The sequence below is a fragment of the Buteo buteo genome, chromosome 27, assembly GCF_964188355.1.
Source record: "Buteo buteo chromosome 27, bButBut1.hap1.1, whole genome shotgun sequence".
Classification (NCBI taxonomy): domain Eukaryota; kingdom Metazoa; phylum Chordata; class Aves; order Accipitriformes; family Accipitridae; genus Buteo; species Buteo buteo.
The window spans coordinates 4,294,573-4,316,779 of NC_134197.1; the positions used below are offsets into that span (position 1 = coordinate 4,294,573).

General features: G+C 46.8%; 1 protein-coding gene across 4 annotated transcripts in view; it reads left to right on the top strand.

Moving 5' to 3' along the window:
- The first annotated feature begins 244 nt into the window (after nucleotides 1-244).
- The window catches only part of RNF216 (ring finger protein 216), an 82,806-nt gene continuing 60,843 nt past the window's right edge, over nucleotides 245-22,207 (top strand). For 2 of the 4 annotated variants that reach the window (XM_075058369.1, XM_075058373.1), the window contains exons 1-5: nucleotides 245-408; nucleotides 16,586-16,714; nucleotides 17,885-18,018; nucleotides 19,104-19,961; nucleotides 21,796-21,872. In XM_075058369.1, coding sequence (XP_074914470.1) covers nucleotides 16,648-16,714; nucleotides 17,885-18,018; nucleotides 19,104-19,961; nucleotides 21,796-21,872 — 1,136 coding nt within the window. In that variant the 5' untranslated portion in view covers nucleotides 245-408; nucleotides 16,586-16,647. Of the gene's footprint in view, nucleotides 409-801; nucleotides 1,106-16,585; nucleotides 16,715-17,884; nucleotides 18,019-19,103; nucleotides 19,962-21,795; nucleotides 21,873-22,207 lie in introns of those variants that run through there. The other 2 variants (XM_075058372.1, XM_075058371.1) reach the window with 2 other exon arrangements.

Consider the following 22,207-nt stretch of genomic DNA (forward strand, 5'->3'; position numbering starts at 1 on the left):
CCCCATAGCAGAGGACCCCCCCAAGGGACCTGCACCCCCCCCCCCATGGCAGAGCACCCCCATAGAGGACCTGCCCCCCCCCCCAGCAAAGCACCCCCACCCCTAGGAAACACGTGCAGCTCCTCGCCCCGCCCCTTCCCCTCAGGCCCCGCCCCCGACCCCCCTAAACGCCCGGAAGGGGGCGGGACCGCCTTGGAGGACCGCCCTCCCCCCCCTTTCCCCCACCCCCCCCCCGCCTCTATGGTAGGTTTGCCGAGACGGGACCACTCGGGCCGCCCGTCTCTCCCTCGCCGCTCTCCGCTCCCCGCCGCTCCTCTCTATGGTGCGGGGCGGTGCGGTCACGTGGGGCGGGCAGGCCGGAAGGAGCGGGGCAGCGGCGGCTAAATGAAGCGGGGCCGGAGGGGCCCGGTGAGTCCCGGTCGTGGTCGCCTGTTCCCGCTTCCCCTTCCTTCCTCCCCGCGGTCTCGGTGCGGTCTCCGCTTCCCGGGTGGGGTGGAGGGGAGAACGGCGGTAGCCAGGCGGCGGGGGAGGAGCTCGCTCCGGACACCGGGGTTCACGCCGGGGCTCCCCGCTTCGTCCCGTGGGCCTCACCGGCCTCCTCGGTGGGGGGGGTAGGTCGCTGCCCTCCCCGGTTGGGGTCCTGCCCGGTGTGTTCGCCTCACTCAGGGCCTGGTCCTCCCTCCCCCCCCCCCCCCGTTCCTCTCAGGGCCGGGGTCGTCGTGTCCCCCCGTGTCCCCCCTCCCCGGGGTCCGTGGCCCTGGGGTCCTGCTAAAGTCCCGTGTGTGTCCCCCCGCCCCACAAGGAGGTGAAGAGGGTGAGGGACACCCAGGTACCATTCCCCGGCGCTGCTCTCCGTGGGCTTTTTTCAGCGGCTCGTTTCAGGTACCCTGGGCTGTATGTGTTTGTACCGGGGAAGAAAAATAGCGTCGGCTCCCGGAGCTGGTGGGGAAAGGCGGATGTAAGCTTGTTCTTCTCCTTTGACCCTCGTCTTGTTGTGGAAACACTTGGTGCCGTTGGGACATCTTGACATTTCAGGCATCTGCTGTGGGAGCTGCTGCAGAAAAGAAACCCAAAACACAGCTGTCCTTGGAGTTGAGAGATCTGTGTAAGAGATACTCCTCCTCCTCCTCTTCCCCTCTCTCTATCGATTTGAGTGCTAGCTCAGCTTGGTGGGAGAGAGCAAATGCTGGAAGCGCTAATGTACATGGCGTTTATATAACGGAGGTGTCCTATGGGTGTTTCTGCCTCTGGAGCTGCACTCGTTCCCCCAAACGGCTGGAGGAAGGTCGGGGTTTCACCAAAGTATTCCGAAACTGAAGAGCTGTAGCTATCTCCAGCGTGCGTGCGAGCGAAGAGAGGAGCACGAGTTCACCCAGGCAGCGCTCCCGCACGCCGGTTTGGGATGGGTGAAATGTAGGTCGGCTTAAAAAGTCGCAGTCGTCTCGCAGATCCGCTGGCTTTGCAGCCACGCTCGCTGGAACCCCTGTGCGGCCGTTGGGCCGGTAGTGGCCTCTTGCGCCTGCAAGTCTGGCCCAGGAGGTTTTTCTTTTCATCTCACCTTCACTTTATGACCCGAAGCGTTGTCTTTGAATACCTTATCTTAGAGTCTTATGGAAAAATACTTATACCAGAAACATAGCTTTTGTATGAATAAGTTTAGGTGTTGATGTTTCTATTTAGCTTCCTTACTGCGTGTAAAGCAAGATTCAGTTTCTCCTGTGAAGTGTTACAGTTCGGTCACTGGTTTGAGACCTCTGATGCTTTAAAAAAGAAAAGCTAATGTTGCTGCTGTGCGCTTTTATTTCCATTATCGAGGCGTAATGTTGAGGGTCTATAACTTGGCTGTCTGTGCGTCTTTCACAGCGTCTCTTCTTGTGTTTCTTTTCCAGCTTACTGACTGCTACGCAGAACAGCGGACTCTTCTTGCTGTATTTTGGGCAGCAATCCTAAAAGCAATAGCCAGTTGCTGTGGTGGCTGAAAGGCATGGGCAGCCTTAGTGCTAAGTCCTATGAGTAGTCCCCCGTGTCTCTATTCTGTCTCTGTGGTGGTTGGTTCCTCTTTCTTTCGTTTTCTGCTATCTCAATCAACCTACTTTGGAGCTGTTGCAGGTTTCCAGCAGTAGCAATGGAGAAGGTGGCAGGTGTCCACCATGAGGTGGATAGACCGGACTTTGCATGCTCAATTATAAAGTGTCCTCCTCCAGCTTCAAGAGAGGATGGCATGTGAGCTTTTCCTCCAGCGACCTGTTTGGAAGGTGAGGGGGACATGTTTGAGACCCATCATTCTGCAGACCCAAATCTTGAGCAGGTTCTGGTATGTCCCTGTAGAGGTACTGGGCTGCAGGAACATGCAGCACAAACCATATGATGGAACCCGTTTTCTTTAGGACTAGTAGAGTTGCAGGGACAGCGTTTAATTACAGAACTGTGGGATTTACAGCTTTAATCTGAGCTTTTCATTTCTAGGACGAATGCTGTGCAAAAATTCCACTGCCTTACATCAGGCCTTTTGATACTGTAAACATCTTAATAGATTTCATGTGCTGGGTGTCTGCATGGTGTGACTAGATGTTAATAAACAATCATCTTGACAGGAGTTTGTGCCTGGAATACCAAGACTTGGGAAAGGACTCAGACCCACTTCCTGAAGATCTGTAGAGACATTCAGCCCATCTGGTAGTGCTGCATTTTGGTAACGGGCCTTCCGTCTCTTTTTCTTTCCTTCCTAGGATGCTTTCCTGTCAGCCTGGCTGCAGGCATCCTTCTCGGGCAACTGCGTAAGTCAGGGCACGAATAACAGTTCCTGGAACAGCGGTTGGGGCAGGCTTTACTGATGATAAGGTACATTCTGGTTTCCAGCAGGGTGCTGGCAGCCTGTTCCTGGGCTTGTGTTTCAGAAGCTGCCTCGGAAGTCCAGATTCCTGGGTAGTCCATGCTTTGTCTGCCTGAGAATGCAGTGGGCGTTACTGCCGCCGGCGAGCTACGATTGCTGGCAGCATGGCTTGTGCTTTGAAATAGGACACAAATCGCTAAAAAGTCCTGTGGCAAAAATAGGTGGAGCAAGCATGCAACTCCGGTGACTTTGGCGCAGCTGGAGAGAGGCAGGAAGCGTATCTCGGGGGCCAGGAGCTGTTTAGCAAGCCTGAGTCGCCCAAACCCAAGTACAAGAGACGTGGAGCCCTTTGGGTGTTTTTTAGTGCCTGCTGGAAGAAGCTCCCATTCATTAATTTGGAATGGGTGTCTTATTTTTATTTATTTCTTTTTAAAGTCATTGTGAGTGGTTTACTGTGTCATAGTGCCGGCAGCTCGGCGCAGCAATGGGCGTCAGGGCTTGCCACCGGCTGCATTCTTTTCGGGACAGTCAGAACTGCGCCACTAATTCCTCTCATCAGAAGCTTGGGGGTTTTTTTTGCACGTGGATTCAGTCTGGAGATATTTTAAGTCTCCATTTAAATTATTGAATTCAGACATCTTCTTAACTACTTAAAGGAGAGGCGCTAACAGTCTTAGAAGTCTGTGCGTGCACTAAAATAACAGTGTGGTGTATTGCCTGCCTTGGTCAATGGGTGGGCTTTTCAAGCTGCTACATGTAATGTCAATTACTCGCAGTAGGATCTAACCCTGGTGGGGTGGGTGCCTTTTTTAATACAGTGAGCAGTGGAAGGTGCGAGACATGCAGCTGACTTGGGACACTAGCTATCTTCCAGTAGCAGCCCAGGAGATAAGGTTATCGGTGTACTGATGTGGTAGTTCCTGTGTTTGAAACTGAGCTAAATAACATGCTGATCAGCATTATTCTGAGAAGAAGTAGAGTAGTTTTGTTTTAAGCAGGTTACTGGGACAGGGAAATGTGGGAAATTGGGGGGGGGGGTAGGCAGGGAGAGCAGGAAAAAGAAGAAGGCCACTTAGCAGTGTCCTGGTGGCTTGGATAAGTTATCCTTGCCAAAGCACCGAGATGCGAGATAAGAAGGAATGCGTTACTGAGCTGGGATAATCTTGCTCTCAGCAGCCTTCATGTCGCTTTTATAGAATTTCAGGCTTATTTTGGAATATCTCAGGAGTGATGTTTTCCCTCTGGGTCAGTGCTTAAGAGCTTGCGGTGGTTTTAAATGCGTAACAGTCCTTGAGAAAGCTTAATTCCTGAGGACTAGAAATCATATTCCTGCTGAATGACACCTTTCTCCTAATTACCAGCGCTGCTGTGGTTCCTTCCCTGCGTTCGTGAGGGGAACTGTCAGTGCCTGATTAAGTGGAAAAAGCATTGGGCTTTGGGGAAAGATTTCATCACAGGGCAGCTGCTACCCCAAGTCACGATGCCATCTCACAGTGTTTCTGACCCAGGTCGGGGGAATTTAAATTAAGTGTGGCTTCCTTGCTGGCTTTGGGGGAGCCCAGCTCCTTTGCTGATGCCGATGGTGCCTGTCTGTTCACAGGGTGACTTTTGGAGGCTGTCATTGTTGCTCATAACGAGAAGCAAAGTGGATGAGCTGAAATAAATCTGGGAGCGTATGTAGGTGTCAGGGTGACCTGAAATGTTTTCAGTTGGCTTCTCAGGACAAGTCCTGTATTGCTCACACTTGGTCTGTTTATCTCTGTAAGAAGGCCAAGCTACTGTTTGCATTATTTAGATAAACATTTGGACAAGATCTGTAGAGGCATCATGTGATATTACTCTGTAGTATAAGGCGATCAGGATTTGTACTAGCTAGAATCTTTGTTTGGGGAATACAAGGATGGAAAACGGCCTCAAGTAATATATTTTGTCTAAATCACTTCTCACACAAGGCTCCTGTACAATGCTTTGTCTACACTGATGTGCTCTTACCAAGCTGTGGGCACTGTTATTGCTGTTTCTCAATAAGAGAAAGGAAGACAGAGGTTGGCTTTTGCAGCCTTTGCAAAACTGGAGTTAGGAACAGATTCATGCTTCTGCTTCCAAATACCATCCTGAAGACATGATGCGTTTTTATATTTGATGAAACGGGGGAGGGAAACCTCTCTTGCAGATCATTTTTGCTTGAAGGTACCTGAAGGCCAGTAGCAGAAGGAGCGCTTACCCAAATACCGGTGGCAAGTACAAAATGTTGTTGGCCAGACGTGTTACAGTGGGATAGCAGAGTGGAACAGGCAGCGATGCTGACGGCTGCCTGCAGCAGAGCAGCGATGCTGCCTAGACTTTCCTCCTCTCCCTGCTCTCGCTGTAGTGCACTGTAATGCAATTTGAGGAAGATGACAGCAGCAGCATAATGGGGAGGCAGGAAAAGAAGCTTTTTTTCCCTTGCAGGAAACCAGCAGTGTGGGGTGTTTCATACCTCCCCTGCTGCTAGGATTTCCAGCTACAGATGAAGAAGACTGGCAAGACCCATTAGCAGTAACTTGGCTAGCACAAATAGTTCATGTCCTCTCTATATTGTTAAACCGGAATCCTATTGTAGTGGAGCAGGCTTCATTGTGTGTAAACTGGGAGGTGCCCTTGGATCAGCCATGACTAGCACAGACCAGCTTGCAACGGCTGGAATGCACCCCTGACTTGAGCACAGTGTCTGAAGAGTGCTCCTCAGCTTAATGTTTTTGTTTGTTTAGCAGTTTGTGGCTGCTTTTACTGACCCTCCGTCCCAGATGGTTAAATAATCTGTTTGATGTTGTACTGCTGCAACACCCAGGAAAAGAATTTATATTCTGCAATGTGAAGGCTTAAATAGTGTTGGACACTTGACTGTGATGACTAAGGGGTAGGCACGCAAATTTGCAGCTTGGAAACAGTCGTGTCCTTAGCAAATGGTCTGATTGCAGCCTGTGTTACCTCCTAGCTGTGGCCTGTAGTGGTTTTTGTAGTCTTGCATATGCAAAATGTTTGTTTGCCTTGCGGTGAAATTGTTAGGTACCCTGCAGTCTCTTAAATCTGCATGACTGTGGACCTGGAGAATTAATGTGCAGTGCTTCTTTCCTTGCTTTTTAGCTGGCCAACTGGTAACTCATTCATTTGTGAACTTCAATAGGCTCAGAAAAGAATAATGCTGGATGTGGCGCATCTCTAAATCTGGCCGTGATCCGATTTCACTGGTTTCAGTTGTGATGTAGTAGTACGCTTACCTCAAATACAACCCTTTTTCTTTTCTGCTATTTTAACATATTCTGCATAAACCCTGCAATGGCCACTGCCACGTGGCGTGGATGAAGTCAGACTGGACAACTGTCATGATCCTGGAAGGCTGCCCTCAGTTTCTGCTGCTTGAGAGCCTGCTTGCTGGGCTGGAATTGGTTGGCCACAAGGCTAACGCGTGGCTGCAAACAAAACTAAACCCAGTTTTACAAAAGCAGTTGCTGGCTGGCTTGAAAAAAATCGTGTAACAACTGGTCGTCTGCAGTGCTTGAGCAGTAAGGACGTAGTTACTGTTCTTCAGATGGGTTGGTGGCAATCCTTCCGTGCAGCAGTTGTTGGATGCGTGTGCTGGTTTTGGCTGGGACGGAGTTAATTTTCTTCATAGCAGCTAGTATGGGGTGATGTTTTAGATTTGTGCTGAAAACAGCGTTGATAATACAGAGATGTTCTAGTTATCGCTGAGCCGTGCTCACACAGAGTCAAGGCCTTTTCTGCTCCTCATGCCGCCCCACCAGCGAGGAGGCTGGGGGGGCACAAGAATTTGGGAGGGGACACAGCCGGGACAGCTGACCCCAACCGACCAAAGGGATATTCCGTACCATATGACGTCATGCCCAGTATATGAAGCTGGGGGAAGAAGAAGGAAGGGGGGATGTTCGGAGTGATGGCGTTTGTCTTCCCAAGTCACCGTTACGTTTGATGGAGCCCTGCTTTCCTGGAGGTGGCTGAACCCCTGCCTGCCGATGGGGAGTGGTGAATGAGTTCCTCGCTTTGCTTTGCTTACGCGCACGGCTGTTGCTTTACCTGTTAAACTGTCTTAATCTCAACCTGCGAGTCTTCTTGCTTTTACTCCTCCGATTCTCTCCCCCATCCCGCTGCGGGGGAGAGTGAGCGAGCGGCCGCGTGGTGCTTAGTTGCTGGCTGGAGTTAAACCACGACAGTGCAATAGGCAGCTTTTTTTACTCTTTCCAGCAGGAATCGGTGCAGAGCGTGGACTTGCTGCTCAGGTCCTGCGCGTATCTTACGAGATTTCTATCGGTATTTTACTTTCAGTACTTACGGCGTTTTAAGACTTGTTTCACTGCAGAGTGAACCTGGCCTCTTGGCCCAGTATGGCTCTAAGCTGACTCTTGTATGTATTGAAGCCCTTCAGTTGAGTGTGTAAAAGCATCTTTGAAGGGCAATTCCTGATCTTGGACTAGGAGCACATATAGTTTGAGTGCTAGGTAGGTATCGGCTGTGGTTGCATAGTGTCAACTGTTAGGCTGCAGCTTAAGATCTTCCCCCTTCTTGCAGTTTATTTTAGCATCTGATTTCTGTTCTCCCAGTTACGCCGTGGTGGATGTGTGAGGAGAAAAAGTATCTTATCTGAATCCTACAAAAAAAGTTTTCCAGGGCATTTCTTTTCAAAGCTGTAACAAATGCTGGTGGAGCTCAGCATGAGAGGAGGTGACAGGCTGTGGTGTGCGAGTGTGACCGTCTCAAGCAGGTATTGCAGTGAAACCCTTCTTAACATGAAGCCACAGCTTCTGGCCACCACTGGCCACTGACCTTTGAAATTACGGCAAGTGTGGATGCTTAACATGGCACAAAAAAAAGGGTATGGCTGTAATAACCGGAATACGTGACCTGTGAAGTTGTTCTTTTTGGAAGTCCCTAATTCTGGGATGTTTGACACCTAACTTTTAAGTCGATGCTTCTGAAAGTACTGTGCAGATCGGCACAGAAACCTTCCTTTTTACTAAGGTGGGCTACAGCAACAGGTCAAGTTTTTTTTTTCCTTCTGTGCCACCTCAAGGTCAAGTCTTAGCTTTTTATATTGTCAGCACCTTTGTGAAATGAGGTGAAGTGTGCTTTGCAGACTGCAGCCATCCTTGAAAGCAAAGTTTCTTGTGCTAGGTTCAGGTCACATTTAAAATAAAATTTAAAAAAATTCCCCCTTCCTTTCCACATTTGCTCCTGCTGGTGCATTATATTTTTTTCTGGAACGTAACTTCCCAAGTACAGCTTAGATGTTTGTTTCTGGAGTTGCTCTGCTGGGCAGCAGCTTAACATCTAGGATGCCATAGCAACCTATCAGTCCTTTGTGATTTTAAGTCTTCTGGCTGTTACTGCAACTAAAACTGACTCTTTGTGCTTTCCAGCCCTCTTGACTTTGGTCTAGTTAGTCCCTCGCTGCTGCTTTTAATAGCAGTTTGCTGGTTGTGTGCAGCCAGTCTCTCTTCTTCTTGCTCCTAGTGCCCCCTGCAAACAGGGCTGCGAGTGGAGCAGGCTGCTGGTTGCTCATCTGTGTGAATGTCAGTGCCATAGCCTGTCCCAGGGTTACTCGAACCAGCAACCTTTAACTCCTTTATTTCTGTTGCCTCTCCAGTGAAAAATGGTGTTAAGACGGTAACCTGAAGGTTCCTGAAGACGTGCATCCAACTTGTTAAATAACTACTTAAAAGGTTGCACTTGGTTTTCTTTGTTCTGTTATACCTTTTAAAGGTGACATTCAGGATCCCTTAAAAAAGGAAAGAAAAAAGGAAAAAAACTACTAAGGATTTGGAGAGGAAATGCTGTGTCCTTTTCCCTGGAGAGCTGTATGAAGTACAAGTACCAGAGGAGCACTCTCATGTACATCCTGGGGCACGCAGGGCATTTCTCTTGTTCTTTTCTGTGTGGCCACTGGGTTGATGGGGAAGAGAAGGCAGTTGCAATTAGCGTTATGTAGAGCTGTAAGAGGTATGTGCAGCACCTGGTAGTCCACGGAGTCCACTCTTTCAGACACCAGTGGATTTAATAACGGTGCTGCTCAGAGAAAGGAGCCTCTGCCCCCACTCTCTTGGGATACATGTGAATTCGGGGCAAGAAAACTGGAAGTAAAACTCGCTCTGGAAGCAGCAAAGCTGCAAAATACGTGGTTTCACGTGCTCTTCTGTTTGTCCCCACCCTTATACCACAAAATCAGAACAAAACAGTTCTTTAAAATGATGGTTTGGGAGATAGGCTGTGAGCCCAAAGGGATTGGTTTTGTGTGTATGTGCTGCTGTAGCTAAGTGCTGAGCTGCTAGTGTCTGAATTGTTGCTTTAACACGAGATGCCAAGCTGGCACCTGTGTTTGTGATGTGGGAAGGAGGTTTTGGATTGATTATACCCTATGATCTTGCACGTGCCAAATATCTGAGGCAGGCAGAGTAGCACCCTTTACAGGAGCTAACTGTGGAGATGTCTCTTCCTCCCTCAAAGCCTTGAATTTTCACTTTGCTCTTAAAATGAGCTGCTCAAGGCAGTGGCATTAACCCTCTAACCAGGCTTTGTAAATTTAACTTTTTTTTTTAAGGACTCAATTTGATAGGGGATGCAAATGACGGATTCAAAGCTCACCACCTCTCGTGCAGAGCGTGTTTTTTTGCATACATCAAAATTAGCAGTCTCATGCTGGTCAGAGGGGTGTGATGATATGGAGCCCTGTTATTTAGAAGAAGGACTAACGGGGGTTGTGGGAAGGCACTGAAATGTCCAGCGGTTGACCTTGATGCCAGTCATCAGGGAATAGCTTGAAAGCATCAGAAACTTTCAGCTGAGTTGAATTAGTAGTTGCCCATTTTTGGAAAACACATACATCTGTTTCAAAGCAGTCTTACATTTTGTAGAAGAGCTCACGGAGCAGAGATTGGTTTTGCTCGGAAAACTGGTATCATTGTAGGTGGCCAGCTGTTACATGAATAAGATAAAACTGGGCGGATTTCTTTCCTCTTGTACTTTGTGTTAATAGCTGGAATAAAAATGGAGATTGGGTATCTAAAAAAATTATGATTAAGTGATACTGTCACCTTAATGGAATGACGAACTGCAAGGGACATTGATTAGAAGTCCTGTGATGTACAGACAGTCGAGATGTTTCCTGTAAGTCCTAAGTTGACTTGCAAAATGGGCATAGTTAAGGGATTTGAATCCATGTAATCCCTAAAAATCTGCTCTCTTAATTGCTCCTGACTAAGCAATTTTCATTAGACTGGAGCAGTGGCACACAGATGTAGCTTGTACCCTGTTAATCCATAGCCTCTCTTTTCAAAATATCTTCTGATGTGTTCTTGGTAATGCCGTTGACTGAGGCTTGACTGTAAAAATGCACAGCAGAACTCTGAACAAGGCTACAACCCACCGTACAGGATTTTAGTAAAGTTGGACAGCCCCGTGTTAGTGAGCTCGTAGTTTGCTTTTCGTCAATGCAGTGATCCATAAGCACTCTGCAGTTACCAAGAGAGCTCGCATCAATGCTGTGCCTTGGTGGAATGGGCATCGCTTGCTTCGGTGCATGTTTCTTCACAGGGCGGCTTTTCTTCTTGGGTAAAAGAAGGTGAGGAATTGGGAACTTCTGTGAGATAACTAGAAGTTGTGATTGCTGCCAGAGAAACTTGAAGACCTCCTGTCCTTCTTGTCCATCTTAATAATGTTCTAGCCTGGAGCACTGCTTCTGAAGACAGTTATGATGCTGGTGTGGCTGCAGAAATAGTGGCCGCTCTTCCAAGGTAGTTTCTGAACAATGTGTGTGTTGGTTGTCTTGTACATATGGGGCAGTAAACATTCAGTTTTGATTTCTTTGCCACAAAATGCTTCTAGTGTTAAGTGGTCTTATGTTTTGGTGTGACAAAATCAATTCTCTGGCTTTCAGCAGAACTGTGTTACCTGGCTCGTAATGGAGAAAAAATTGTTCATCAGTTCAAGTTCCTTGATTTTGCTTGGATATGAGGAATCCTGTTGTCTTCTTACAGGGTGTACGTGTCTGTCTAAAATCATTTGGTAAACCAAGCCAGCTGCTAATGTCTTGTGAAACAGTTTTAAAACTTACAAGCAATTCTGTTCTTAAATGATGTTCTGGTATGTTGTTCCTCTTCAGCACATGCTAGGGGTCCAAAAATCGGTGGCAGACCTGTATGGATGCAGTTGCCATAAGTCTACCCCTGTTCTGTGCTCCTAAGAGGAGCTTTTTGTGTGCTATCTGTAGCGGGTTGTGCTGTTTTCTTAGCAGCAGACGGAGCCGCTGCTGGAAACCAGGTTGTCTTGCCTGCGAGCCGCTGCCCACACATTCCTATCTTCAGGAGGCCAGGGGTAAAGCTTTTGGGCTGGGGCCAATGCTTTTGTTTTGGCGTGGTTTTCCACTTTTTGCCTGAGCCGCAGGCAGGCCTCCGTGCAAACCTGCTCGGGAGAAGCCGTGCTGCAGGTCCACGTCTTAACCTCTGGCTTTATTCCTTTGCGAAGTGCGATGCGGTGGCAGTAGCTGCCCTGCGCATAGCAAATAGGACTTGTTTGCGCACAGCGGTTCTTGTTGGGCTTATGATCAGGGGATTTCTAATTTTCGGTTGGGATGATGCCGCTTAACACGATCAACCGCTGTTAAACTCTCCCTGCTTTTGCTAAGTGACTGTTACAAGGAGCAGCCCCCAGCAAATCGTGAACCCTTTGAAATGTTTCAATGAAATGCTTGACAGTTAAGTCGGGGTGGTTTATTTCCCTTCTGTTGTGTGGGGGTTTTTTGTTGTTTTTTTTTAAGGGCTGAATTTTTAGCTTTTCATTTTGCTGGTTGTCACAAGCCATGCATTATTTAAGTAGCTTCTCTTTGTTTTAGCAGCTTGAAACGAGCCAGAAATTCACCTTGCTCGCAGGCTACCAGCAGACGCATTTGCTGCCCGCAGGCAGAAAGTAGGAGTTGATGCTCTTCTGTCAATGTAGGTGAGCAACGGTGGTGTTGCTGGATGGGGGAAAGGCTAAAACACACAATGATTTGATGTTGCTGACATCTCTTTCAAGTTGCTCTTCCCCCCCTGCTCCCCGTTCAGTTGGGATTTCAATTTCTACCTCCCCTGCAGTGCTTTCTGTCTAGTCCTGTTGCCTTGAGCTAGAGCCAGAGAAGAGCACTTTGAATCTAGTCCCGTCTCAGGTATGTGGGAGTTCAAGATTTCAAGTGCTGTAAGTGGGGGGAAAAAAATATGTTACACTGTGTCTCGGAGGGGGTCTCCCCTTGACTGTTGCTTTAAATTCCAGCACTGTGTAAAGATGCTCTTTGCAGCACAAATGAGAGATGGAAGGAGAGGATTTGAGTTCTGCTCCAATTACTGCAGTCCAGAAACGCCTGCATATACCGGGAGTTTAAATATATATACAGTTCCGATGCTTGCTATTTTTAGGTTGGGCTAAAAATATGTGACATGGTGTTTGCATGGATTTTGAGTGGGTTTTGGAAATCCTTGTGTTAGCATTCTGTGTCCACCTGAGACCTGCTTCACCTCTTAGCTGCTGTTCCATCAACTCATAGTAGTGGTTGGGACCAGCGGTTTTGTAGATTATATTTTTGCATGTACGAGAAGCTTGTTTGTAAAGTACCAGTGACTTCAACTGTCAGTCTGAGATCTAGTCGGTTCAGAGAAGAGTTACATGGAAAAATCAGAGACTATCAGGAACTTACAAGTAGCTGTTCTGTTAATGGGCTCTTCTCCTCTCGAGTTGCTGTAGGAAAAACCTTAACAGGGAGGATTTTATTGCCTGTGCAGTGAAACTTGGATGTGCAGAGTCATGAATACATGGAGTAATGTGGAAAACAGAGGGGAGATTTGGTGGAACCGTGTCTTCAGCATGGCGGTCTTAACTGCACTGTCGGCGGGTGGCTTCAAGGTCGTGACAAGAGTTTTGTGTCACCCTAATACTGTATAGGGATTCAAGTCCCAAGTCCAGTTTCTGTGCTGTAGTGCAGGCGGTAGTTTTTAAGAAAAAGGCGGGGGGGAGCTTGCCGAGTGTCTATCTGCCTGCTGCCAGGTCTTTTTCTTTTAAAATGGTTCTAGTATCCTGTCCTTGACTGTGTTGCAAAAAAGCTGATGGTAATGTTAGAGCTTGGTTATAGGTAGCCTTATTCTTTACCTATAAATAGGCACTGATATCACTGAGGTAGTGTGGGATAGCTTCTTTCCATCTGTCTTGCTTGCTTTTTTATTATGTTGTTTATGTAGGGCAAGACCCTAGAGTGGCTTTGATCTTGTTACTTCACGTTCTTGGCGGCCTAGTGCTATAAACATTAATAAACTTCTTTTTCATGCCACTAGATGGAACTGGCTCATGCTTATAGATATTTGTTTAAACTTGAGCTCTGTATTGAGTATTGACAAAATGAATTGCTAGCTCTTGGTGGGAGCTTGGCTTTTACCCTCAAAGCAGTGCTTTATTAAGCTGCTTGGGTTTTTATGCAGTCTGTTTTGAAATAGAAAAGTGGTACATTGCCAGTTCTTTCCAGGCTTGGCTTTTTTCTTTTTTTTCTTCTTTCCCTTGACTGTGTACTACAGTTAATGCTGTTTATTATCTTCCTGCTTTTAAACCACCATGAGTCTTTTGATGATGTGTGTGCATGTTTCTCCTGTACGAGGGGTAGACAGTCTGTTATCCCAAATTTCATTTCAGATTATTTCCTGTACCTCTTTCTTGATGCTCAAGGTCGAAGTGTGTAAATTCCTCTCTATGGGAACCAGACTTGCCTACAGAGAATACAGTTTTAATGTCAGTCTTGTGGCTTATCCCTTGTTCTTGGATGTGAACAGCTGTGGTTTAGCAAGCATTGGACAAAGCACCATTTGAGCTGTTTGGGAGAAGATTTTTTTGGTGACTGTGCCGAGCATTTGCGGTGTCGACCCACCCCTGCATACGTGCGTGCCCAACTCTGCTAACGCATTGCATGCCCCTGTACGGGAGAAATATCCAAGCCGCTTAGCTTTGCTCAGAGCAAATCCAAGCAGACACCTGTCTAGCCTCTGTCCGCACCGCTCGATGCTACGAGGGCTGATTTGCGGCTTTCACGAAGGTCCTTGTTCCTCCCGGGCCAATCTCGGAGTGATCCTTTGCCGGTTTTGCCTGCCAAGAGGTTCCTTTGAGTGCAACCCTGCGCGAAGGCAGCTGAGACAAGGCGGCTGTTAGCTGTGCAGGGGCTGTTGGTTGTTGCAAGGAGTGCTTTGAAGGACCAACCTGCTGGGAAGCAGAAGCGTTTGGCATGGGTCCGTGAGCTGTAGAGGCCTGGGTACCGATGCTGGCTTTGCTGCTAGCCTGCTTGGTGGCCTTGGCCACGCTGGTCCTTTCCGTGCTTCCATTTCTCCATCTTTTAAATGGCAGGAAGCGTATTGACCTTGTTTTCGAAAGTACTGAGAAGGCTAAGAATTGAAAAATGCTATGCAGGACTAGGTGGTAGCTATTCACGAGTACCAGGGAAAATACAACTGTAATAGTATGGGTGTGACCTTTTTAAAAGGACAGGGTCTTCACCAAGTATGCTTGCAGTGAGTGACCCAGCTGCTGAGCTGCTGCTCCAGCACCTGTCTGCAATGATGAGAGCTGTGCTTTCATGCCATTCTGGCAAATAAAGGAAGATTTATTTCTCCTCGCTTATAAGGCAGAAGCTGAAGAACCTAGTGGAAATAGTCCCCAAAATCTTGCTTTTGAAGTGTTTTCAAAGCGTCAGTAGGCCCATGATACTCTTGGAGCTGCTTACTGGAAATAGGGTGTGCTACTGAGGTTTCAGGGTAGAAATATAGGGGTAGTTGCGTATTTTTAGTAATGCTGGCTAGAAGAGGCCTCTGCAGTTCCCTAGCCTGATGTCTCACTCAAATTTGGACCATCACCAGTGCTGGGACCAGGTGAACGTGGGTGTTTGTAGCCCAGCCTTGAAAACCTTTATGGTGGAGGTTCCCTCCGGATAAGGCTGCTTCAGGCACTGAGCCATGCTGCTGGCATCCTTTGTGTGCGTTAAGCAAGCGTCCTGCCCTGCAAACGGGAAAATGCTGCTGCCTTGCTTATTTATCCCACTGCCTACAGCACAAGGCTGTGGACTCTGTGCAGGCTGTTCCGCAGGAGAAGGGTGCGTTCCTGCCCAAAACTGGCTGACTCGGTGCTGCCATGCAGCGTGTGCTTTCTGTGAAATGTGGCCTGGGTTTTGGCTTTTTTTAAGTGCTAACTTATACTTTTTAATTTTTATTATTTTAGCCTGTATTAGAGTATTTTTAAGATGGTAATAACTAGTTCCTTGGGCATTCGGGGGGGCATAGATATGAGTACATAGTATGCATCTGAACTGATTTCTTCATTTTGCTGTCCTATCCTAGCTGCAAATTCTGTTCCCTGTGGAGGAGGTTAAGTAGAATTATTGAGGAGGAATTTATGCTGCTCTTGTGTACTAGCAAACAGGATTTTATAGCAGACCCACCATTTTCTTCCAACTTATGCGTCAGTAAATATTTAATAATACAGATTCCTCTGTGCTCTAATAATGAGATGAATACTTCTCAATAAAAAGACCTCCTTTCTCATTCCAGTGATCAAATTGTGCTCAGAATTCCCGTATGTATTCAGCTGCTCTGTGATAGCAGGAATTGAGAGCTATAAGCTGACAGAGCATAAAATGGAAACCTACTGTTCAGGTTGCAGTGATTCCTCTGACCTCCTAATCCTGTTTGGGAGCCTCCAGCCAGCTCATTGTGCCTCTCTGACAACAGGTGGGGGTAGCAAATTTTAGTCCCAAAAGCTCAGTCCTGTGAAGGAACCTGATCCCTGTTGCGGTCTCTTTTCAGCTTGAGAGCAGGTGGCGTATCCTGGAATTTGTACCAAACCCTCATTGAGGAGGGAATGTGTCGTAAATCAGGAAAGTCTCTTCTTTAAAATAGCAGATGGTGGCAAGGAAGTGTGCTCTAAATGTGACTTGTTCCCATGCCGGTTCACAGTGCAGGCACAAAACACACACTTATATACCGCCCTGCCAGGGGTGCAGCTTCCTTCTGACATGCCAACAACACGGACGTCGTAGAAGTGAGCTCAAAGCATCTCTGGTCCCTCTGAAGTTGTGCCTCAGCTTGGCGGCACACAAGGGAATTCAGGGTGTGATGCTGGTGTCTCCATTTCAGCAGCGTGGCTGACTTGTGACATTAAGTGCGACAGGGGATGGTTGTAATGACATCAACTGGTACGCTTGAGGTGGAGGCTGACGTGGTGTTACCCTGTGGCAGCTCAGGCAAGTGGCTTTTGCTCCTCTCACCAGTAGATGGTGGCAGAAACATCACTGTGTGAGTTGATGCATCAGGTTTTTGACTTCTTGGAAACAAGAGAAGATCCACATATGTGGAAGGTTTGAGTCCTGGCTGGACAAAATTGCATCTTGTTGTGTTTTCTTCCCCTGCCACCCTCTTTCTGTGATTGCATAGCTATGAGCATCTTTGTGTCTTCTCCAGAGAGGCTTCTCGGGCCTGATTGCACTCTTCAGTCAGCTGTCTTAGCTGTCGGAACAGAAGATAACAGAAACATGTCTGCTTTTAGGCACTGAGAAGGTGGTACGGAAAAATATCCTCATGGAGACACTGTGCTGGGAGAGCCAGGAGAACCCCCAAAATGATCTAGCAGCTTAGTCTTGGGAAAGCCTGATTAGGGTTCTGCTGACTTTGCCTAACTCTCTCCTGTTTTTATTTTGTCTTCTAGTTCCTCATGCGAGCCTGACTGCCATGCGTGGACATTGATGCTTTTGAGTACAGCTGTTTAAAATGGCAGAGAGAGGTGGAAATGAAGAAGTAATTAACTTGAACAGCTTCCGTAGTCACAGAGGGAAAGGTGAGTACTGACTGCTGCATATTTCCAAAACACTCTTTGTAGAACTTGGTTTACAAGCAGCAGTATTCATAGATACTACACTTGGAAGAGCACTGTTAATGGGAACCTGATAGTGGTCTGTTTAGCATGTCATACACTGCTCTGTTACACTTACTTCACAGCCACCTACAGAAAATTCTTTCATTTTATGCAGACATGCAAAATATTTGGCTCTTGTGTTTCTCATGTTGTACTGCCTTAAGGCAGATTGCTGACTTCTTGAGAACACCATGTAGAGGTATTTCAGCAGATCTGAGGGGCTTATGGTGTTCCACGCTTCTGAGGACCTCAGAGGAAAGAGGCTGGCTCTGCATTTATGTCCTCGTAGGGCTGTATGGATGTATGGCACCTGTTCCTCCAAGAGTGGAATTCAAAATTATGCTTTCTGTGTATGCCTGAAAGGTGATAAATGAATACTCATGAATACTTATGCTAAAGCATGAGCAAAAAAGTTGTGTCAAATTGTAGGGAAAGCATGGTTGTATGCTGTCTCTACAGTGCAGAAATCCTGTTTCTGGCTTGAGTGCCTCTCCTGTGTTCAGCAGCTGTGTTCAGTAGCATCTATATTCCACTCTTGACAAGCCGTGAGGGACACGGCTGTCATCTAATAGCAGGATATCTTCTGCACCCACAGCTAGGGGTCCTATCTCGGTCTCGCATAAGGTACTCCTGCAAAGTCACACTTTTTCAGAAGAGGCCGAATTGCACAGGGAACCTTATCTCTCCGTTAATAAAAGAAAATGTGTCATCCCTGAGATAGTGAAAGTTCTGGACTTCCCTGCAAAAATTAGGAAGTACTCTGTACGTGGCCTTTCCAGAATAATTTTTGCAGCAGCTTGACTTGTGCTGAAGTTTAAGATAGAAGAATATCTGCATAAGTGTCAGTGACTGTTTCATGCATGTCCTGTTGCGGTGAGCTACAGTTTGTGCAGGTGTCTTGCTCAGAGGGCCAAGGGAGGTAGGAGTGGCTGTAACAGTAACTTGCAGAGGAACCAGTGACCTTTGAGCGGTTCTTCCCTGTTGCTGCAATGCAAATGCAAAGATTGCTTTTTCAGATGTTTCGGTGCTTGTGTCCTGTAATTTCAGTTATTTAGCTTTAGCAAATAGCTAACTTTACTTACTTTACTACAGACTGGATAAACCGCAGGGACGAAGGTCTTATCATGATATCAGATTCCTCAGACGAAGAATTACCTTTGTTGCTGGAAATGCCAGCAGAGCAGCAGCGTGAGGAAGATGACGATGATGTAGTCATCTTGGCAGAGGTAATTTTTCATTCTTATACTTGCCCTGCTTTATTCATGGCCTTTATAGCCAACTCTTGTGCAAATATCTGATGCATTCCTTTGAGAGTCATGTCTGATTACAGTAATTTACTTAGGATGTCTGAAATGCATGTTGAAATGATTGCATTTTGCTTACTTTAAGTGTTTAATCATATTTTGGGCACAGGAGGGGAGGACAAGGCTGTTAAACTGCATTGTAGTTAAAGTTCTACTTAACAAAGGCTGTAGCTTCCATAAAGTTATCTATACAAATCCAGAACGGTGGAGTGCTTTGTAAGAGGACTTGATATTCCTTAGAAGGCAGTTTTTCAAAACATGCGTTGTTTGACCTTGTATGCTTTATATTCCTCTATGTTATTTGGATTCTTGTTGGGCTGTGGCAGGCACTTAAATTTTTGCGGTTTCACAAAGCCAGCCCACCTGATAAATCTCTTCCCACTGGCACAGGCAGTCACACTGAGGAGGGCCAAAGTCTTTAGCCTGCCCTGATTATTTTAAATGTCTTATTTCATATCTAAGCTATATTAAGAATATATTCCTGTTAAAGTAACCAGAGGCATTGAGAAAATGGGTTGTGAAGCTGACCTTTCTGTTTCTTAGTTGAAAACAGTAGCAGAGAATATTCAGACTCTGTTGGCATACAGCAGTCTGTCTGCCAGAGGCAAGGACAAGGCCAGAGATTAATGTTTTGAGCTTTGGTTCCTGCCTGTTTAAATAAACTGGTGAGAATGCAAATATGCCATCAGTTAGTTCCTCCTTCCCAGGCTGTTTTACTGGGAAGGAAGTGGGGACTGAGGTGAGCTCAGGAAATTATTCCAGTCTGAAAGTCCTGTGCATCCCCAAATTGTGCCAAATGTGCTCTTACTACCTGGGGACAGACTGAGGATGGAGTTTGGTGAAACAAAGATAGGTGGGTTGCAGTTTTATGCCTCTATTAAGCACCTTGCTAAACAGACCTTTCATCTGCTTCCCATCAGAAATTTGATTAGATGCAAAAGATCATCTGGAGCAAGGATTCTGACATGCAGACAAGAACTACTTACTCTTGTCTGTCTTCTTTTTAGACCCCAAAGCATCAGCAGCTTCTGCGTCCCAATGTCATCAGACCTGCTGCTCAATGGCAGGGTGCAAACACTGTGGGAGAAGGAGGATCTAAAAGTGCTGTCGAGCCCTTGAGGAGCACATATCTGCAAGATGAGATCTCAACTCCGCTGTGCCAGGGAGACCAGAATAATCACATGGTGGAAAGCAATGCTGGACCGAGCAGGGATGAGAATATGAACTTTGCCTTGCAGCAGCCCGGACCATCTGAGCTTAATAGCCCCAGGTTTGAACTTACAAGTAACGAGGAGCCTGGCCCAAGTTTGCTTCCAGCAATAAAGACGAGTCCACAGCCTGCTGTTAACAGAGAAGTCATTAGTCTGGAGAATGCAGACCTTCCACAACAACAGGAAGAAAAGGTAGAAGCCCAGGGATGGCAAGGACAGGACTTGGAGCCAGAGCAAAACCTTGAAGGAAGAGCTGTTGCACCTACCGCAGACCAGGAGATCCACAAAAACAGCCAGCTGGATCACCCATACTTCCAGACGTTGGAAGACGAGCCACATGCTGTAGTAAATGGTTGTGCTCCTCAGCAAGGGCAGCCTGAAGCAGACCCAGGATCTTTGAGGGCATATGGAGAGGAGGCTCCTGGGCCAGCCTTCCCCCGACCTGAACCACAGCAGGATGGGATTCCAGGTCCTGCTTCACCCCAACCAGCGCACCCACCAGAAGAAACGGGTCAGCCGGCAGCTATAGACAATGAACAGCCAGGTCCAGCATTCCCTGCACAGGGCTCTCACGAAGTTGGCTCTGGTAATGTGCCAGAACAAGGAGCTGCTGGGCAGGACCAAGACCCCACTGCACTGCTCATCAGAGAGACAGTAAGTCTTCCCAGGGCTTGTTTGCCTTCTGTGTGCATGTTATTTTCAGACAGGTTTTTCAAGGTGTGTAGTGTTTCACATGCTGAAAGCACAGCCCTATTGACTTCAGCTGCAAATCCTCCTTGTTTTGGTTGAGACTCAGCTGTGTGCCAGGTGAGGAGCATGCAATGAACTGTCTTGGGAAACTTTGGTTTGAAAGACTCACCCCAGCACTATGGCAGAAGCGGTGAGACAATGAAAATCTTGAGGGCACCGTTTGGCTTGGGATGGGCTCTCAGCCATAGAGATTTAGCAGAACTGATTGCAGGGTCTCAGGGCCACAGTGAGGTGAAATAACATGGGTCTGTTCCCTTAAAGGCTACTGTCCTCTCAGTTCTGCTAGTTTGTTTTGCCTGGCTGGTTCCTAACCCAACTCTGTAGAGCTGGTTTAGGAATGGATGTAGAGCTAAATGAGCAAAACTGAGACACTAAACACTGGCAGAGGGATAGAGGGTGGGGTAGAGAAGCCTTAGGGACATGGCTGCTAGCCATGGCTGCTTTCAGCTGGCTCTTCTAAAGTAGTTTGGTCCATGGCCATGTTAAAGCCACCATGGTGGTCAGGGGTAATGGTTGCCCTTGCAGTGTGGATTTCCAAGCAGTAGCACTGAGGGTTTACTGGATAAGCGGCATGAAGACTTGTGTAAGTTAACTCCATGCACTCCTTTCTGACTCTGTGTGTGAAGCTTAGCGTGAGGGGCACTAGCTACAAGAACCAAACCACCAAGGATGGTACTCCTTAACCTTTGGTATGTTCAGCAGCTTCGGTAACATGGTATATATTTAAAAATATTAAAAAAAAAAGTGGTCTAATGTTTTTATGTAGTGGTCCAATTTTTCTAATGTCTAATGTTTTCCATTCCAATGCACACTCCTCCCCTTGATTGCTAGGAAGAAGGGTCTCTCTTGATGCCTTATGGAATGCTTTTTTCCAAACAAGCGTATTTTACTGTATCTGTATCTTACACACCCCCGCCATCCTCTCCAAGTCTTCCCTCCCCATTCCATATCTGATTCTATTTGTGAAAACTGGGATTGAGGAAAATATTCTTTAAGTAGCAGTCCAATGAAATTCAGTTCTTTCCAAGTAAGACCTTGTTGATCAGTGACTTGCTTTTGAGATGGGTAAGTAGAAACTCTTGCATTTTCAGGGTTGTTTGACAACCCTGACCAGTCCAGTCTTGCAAAGCAAAATATCATCCAGTGGAATTGATTGCAGTACCTGTACAGCAACCCAACAAGAGAGAGCAGCAAGGGGTGCTCTTTGCTATGTGGCTAATGCTGGGAGAGCTTTCACAGAAACACCGGTAAAGGTTTGTTGTCTGTTCTGATCTTGTTGCTAGTGTGTCTGGGTGCTTTGGGTGGGTATGTGTATTGTTTGGTTTTTTCCTTTTGCTTTGGAATGTTGTATTTCAGCACATGATCTGGAACTCCTTAGTCTTCTGTCTGAAGGTAAATATTAGCTTTTCTTGTGTTGTAGATCATACCTATGTGCGTTGCCTCTTTCCATCCAGCCTGAATCACTCGTTAGGCCAGCTGCTTATGGCCATTCACATCAGTACCCATACTCTTTTTGTGAAAAAGAGCTGTTAGCAATCATCCTGTGGAGCAAAAGAAAGCCAGCAGCTTGCGGTATCCAGGCTGGATGGATATAAATGGTCTCTTGAAATCCATTTTGGCCCTTGTCTCAGGAGCGTGCTAGATAATTACCTATAAATCTCTGTCTTTGGTGCTGTTGCTAGGTTGTGCTACGCAGCTCCTCTAATACCTACGTAACCTTTAGCTTTTCCTACTGTAGGAAGCAAGATTCCCAGATGTGAAGAAGGAATATATTGAAGAGCTAATCAGTATCAAGAACTGCTATGACTTAAATGTGTAAGTATAGATCTAAGAGCTAAGGTGTATCATACAACAGTCTGACTGCAGTCACACTTCCATTTCCCTACCCACTAATGATGCTGTTCTAGAGCATATCCAGGCTGGGAGTCAGCACTGCGTCGATAGTGCCAAAGAGCAGAATATTTTTTTTTTTTTCTTCTAATAGAGCTTTTCTTAAATCCTCTCTAATTCTGATGTTGTGCTGTAGCTTCTCTGCTTTTAAGATCATTTGTTCATTTAAAGATATTACATATCATTTCCTCTTAACTGTTACTAGGGTTCTTAAAAAGGGTGAGTGTCAAGATTAAGGTGTTGAGATGACTTCTATAAAA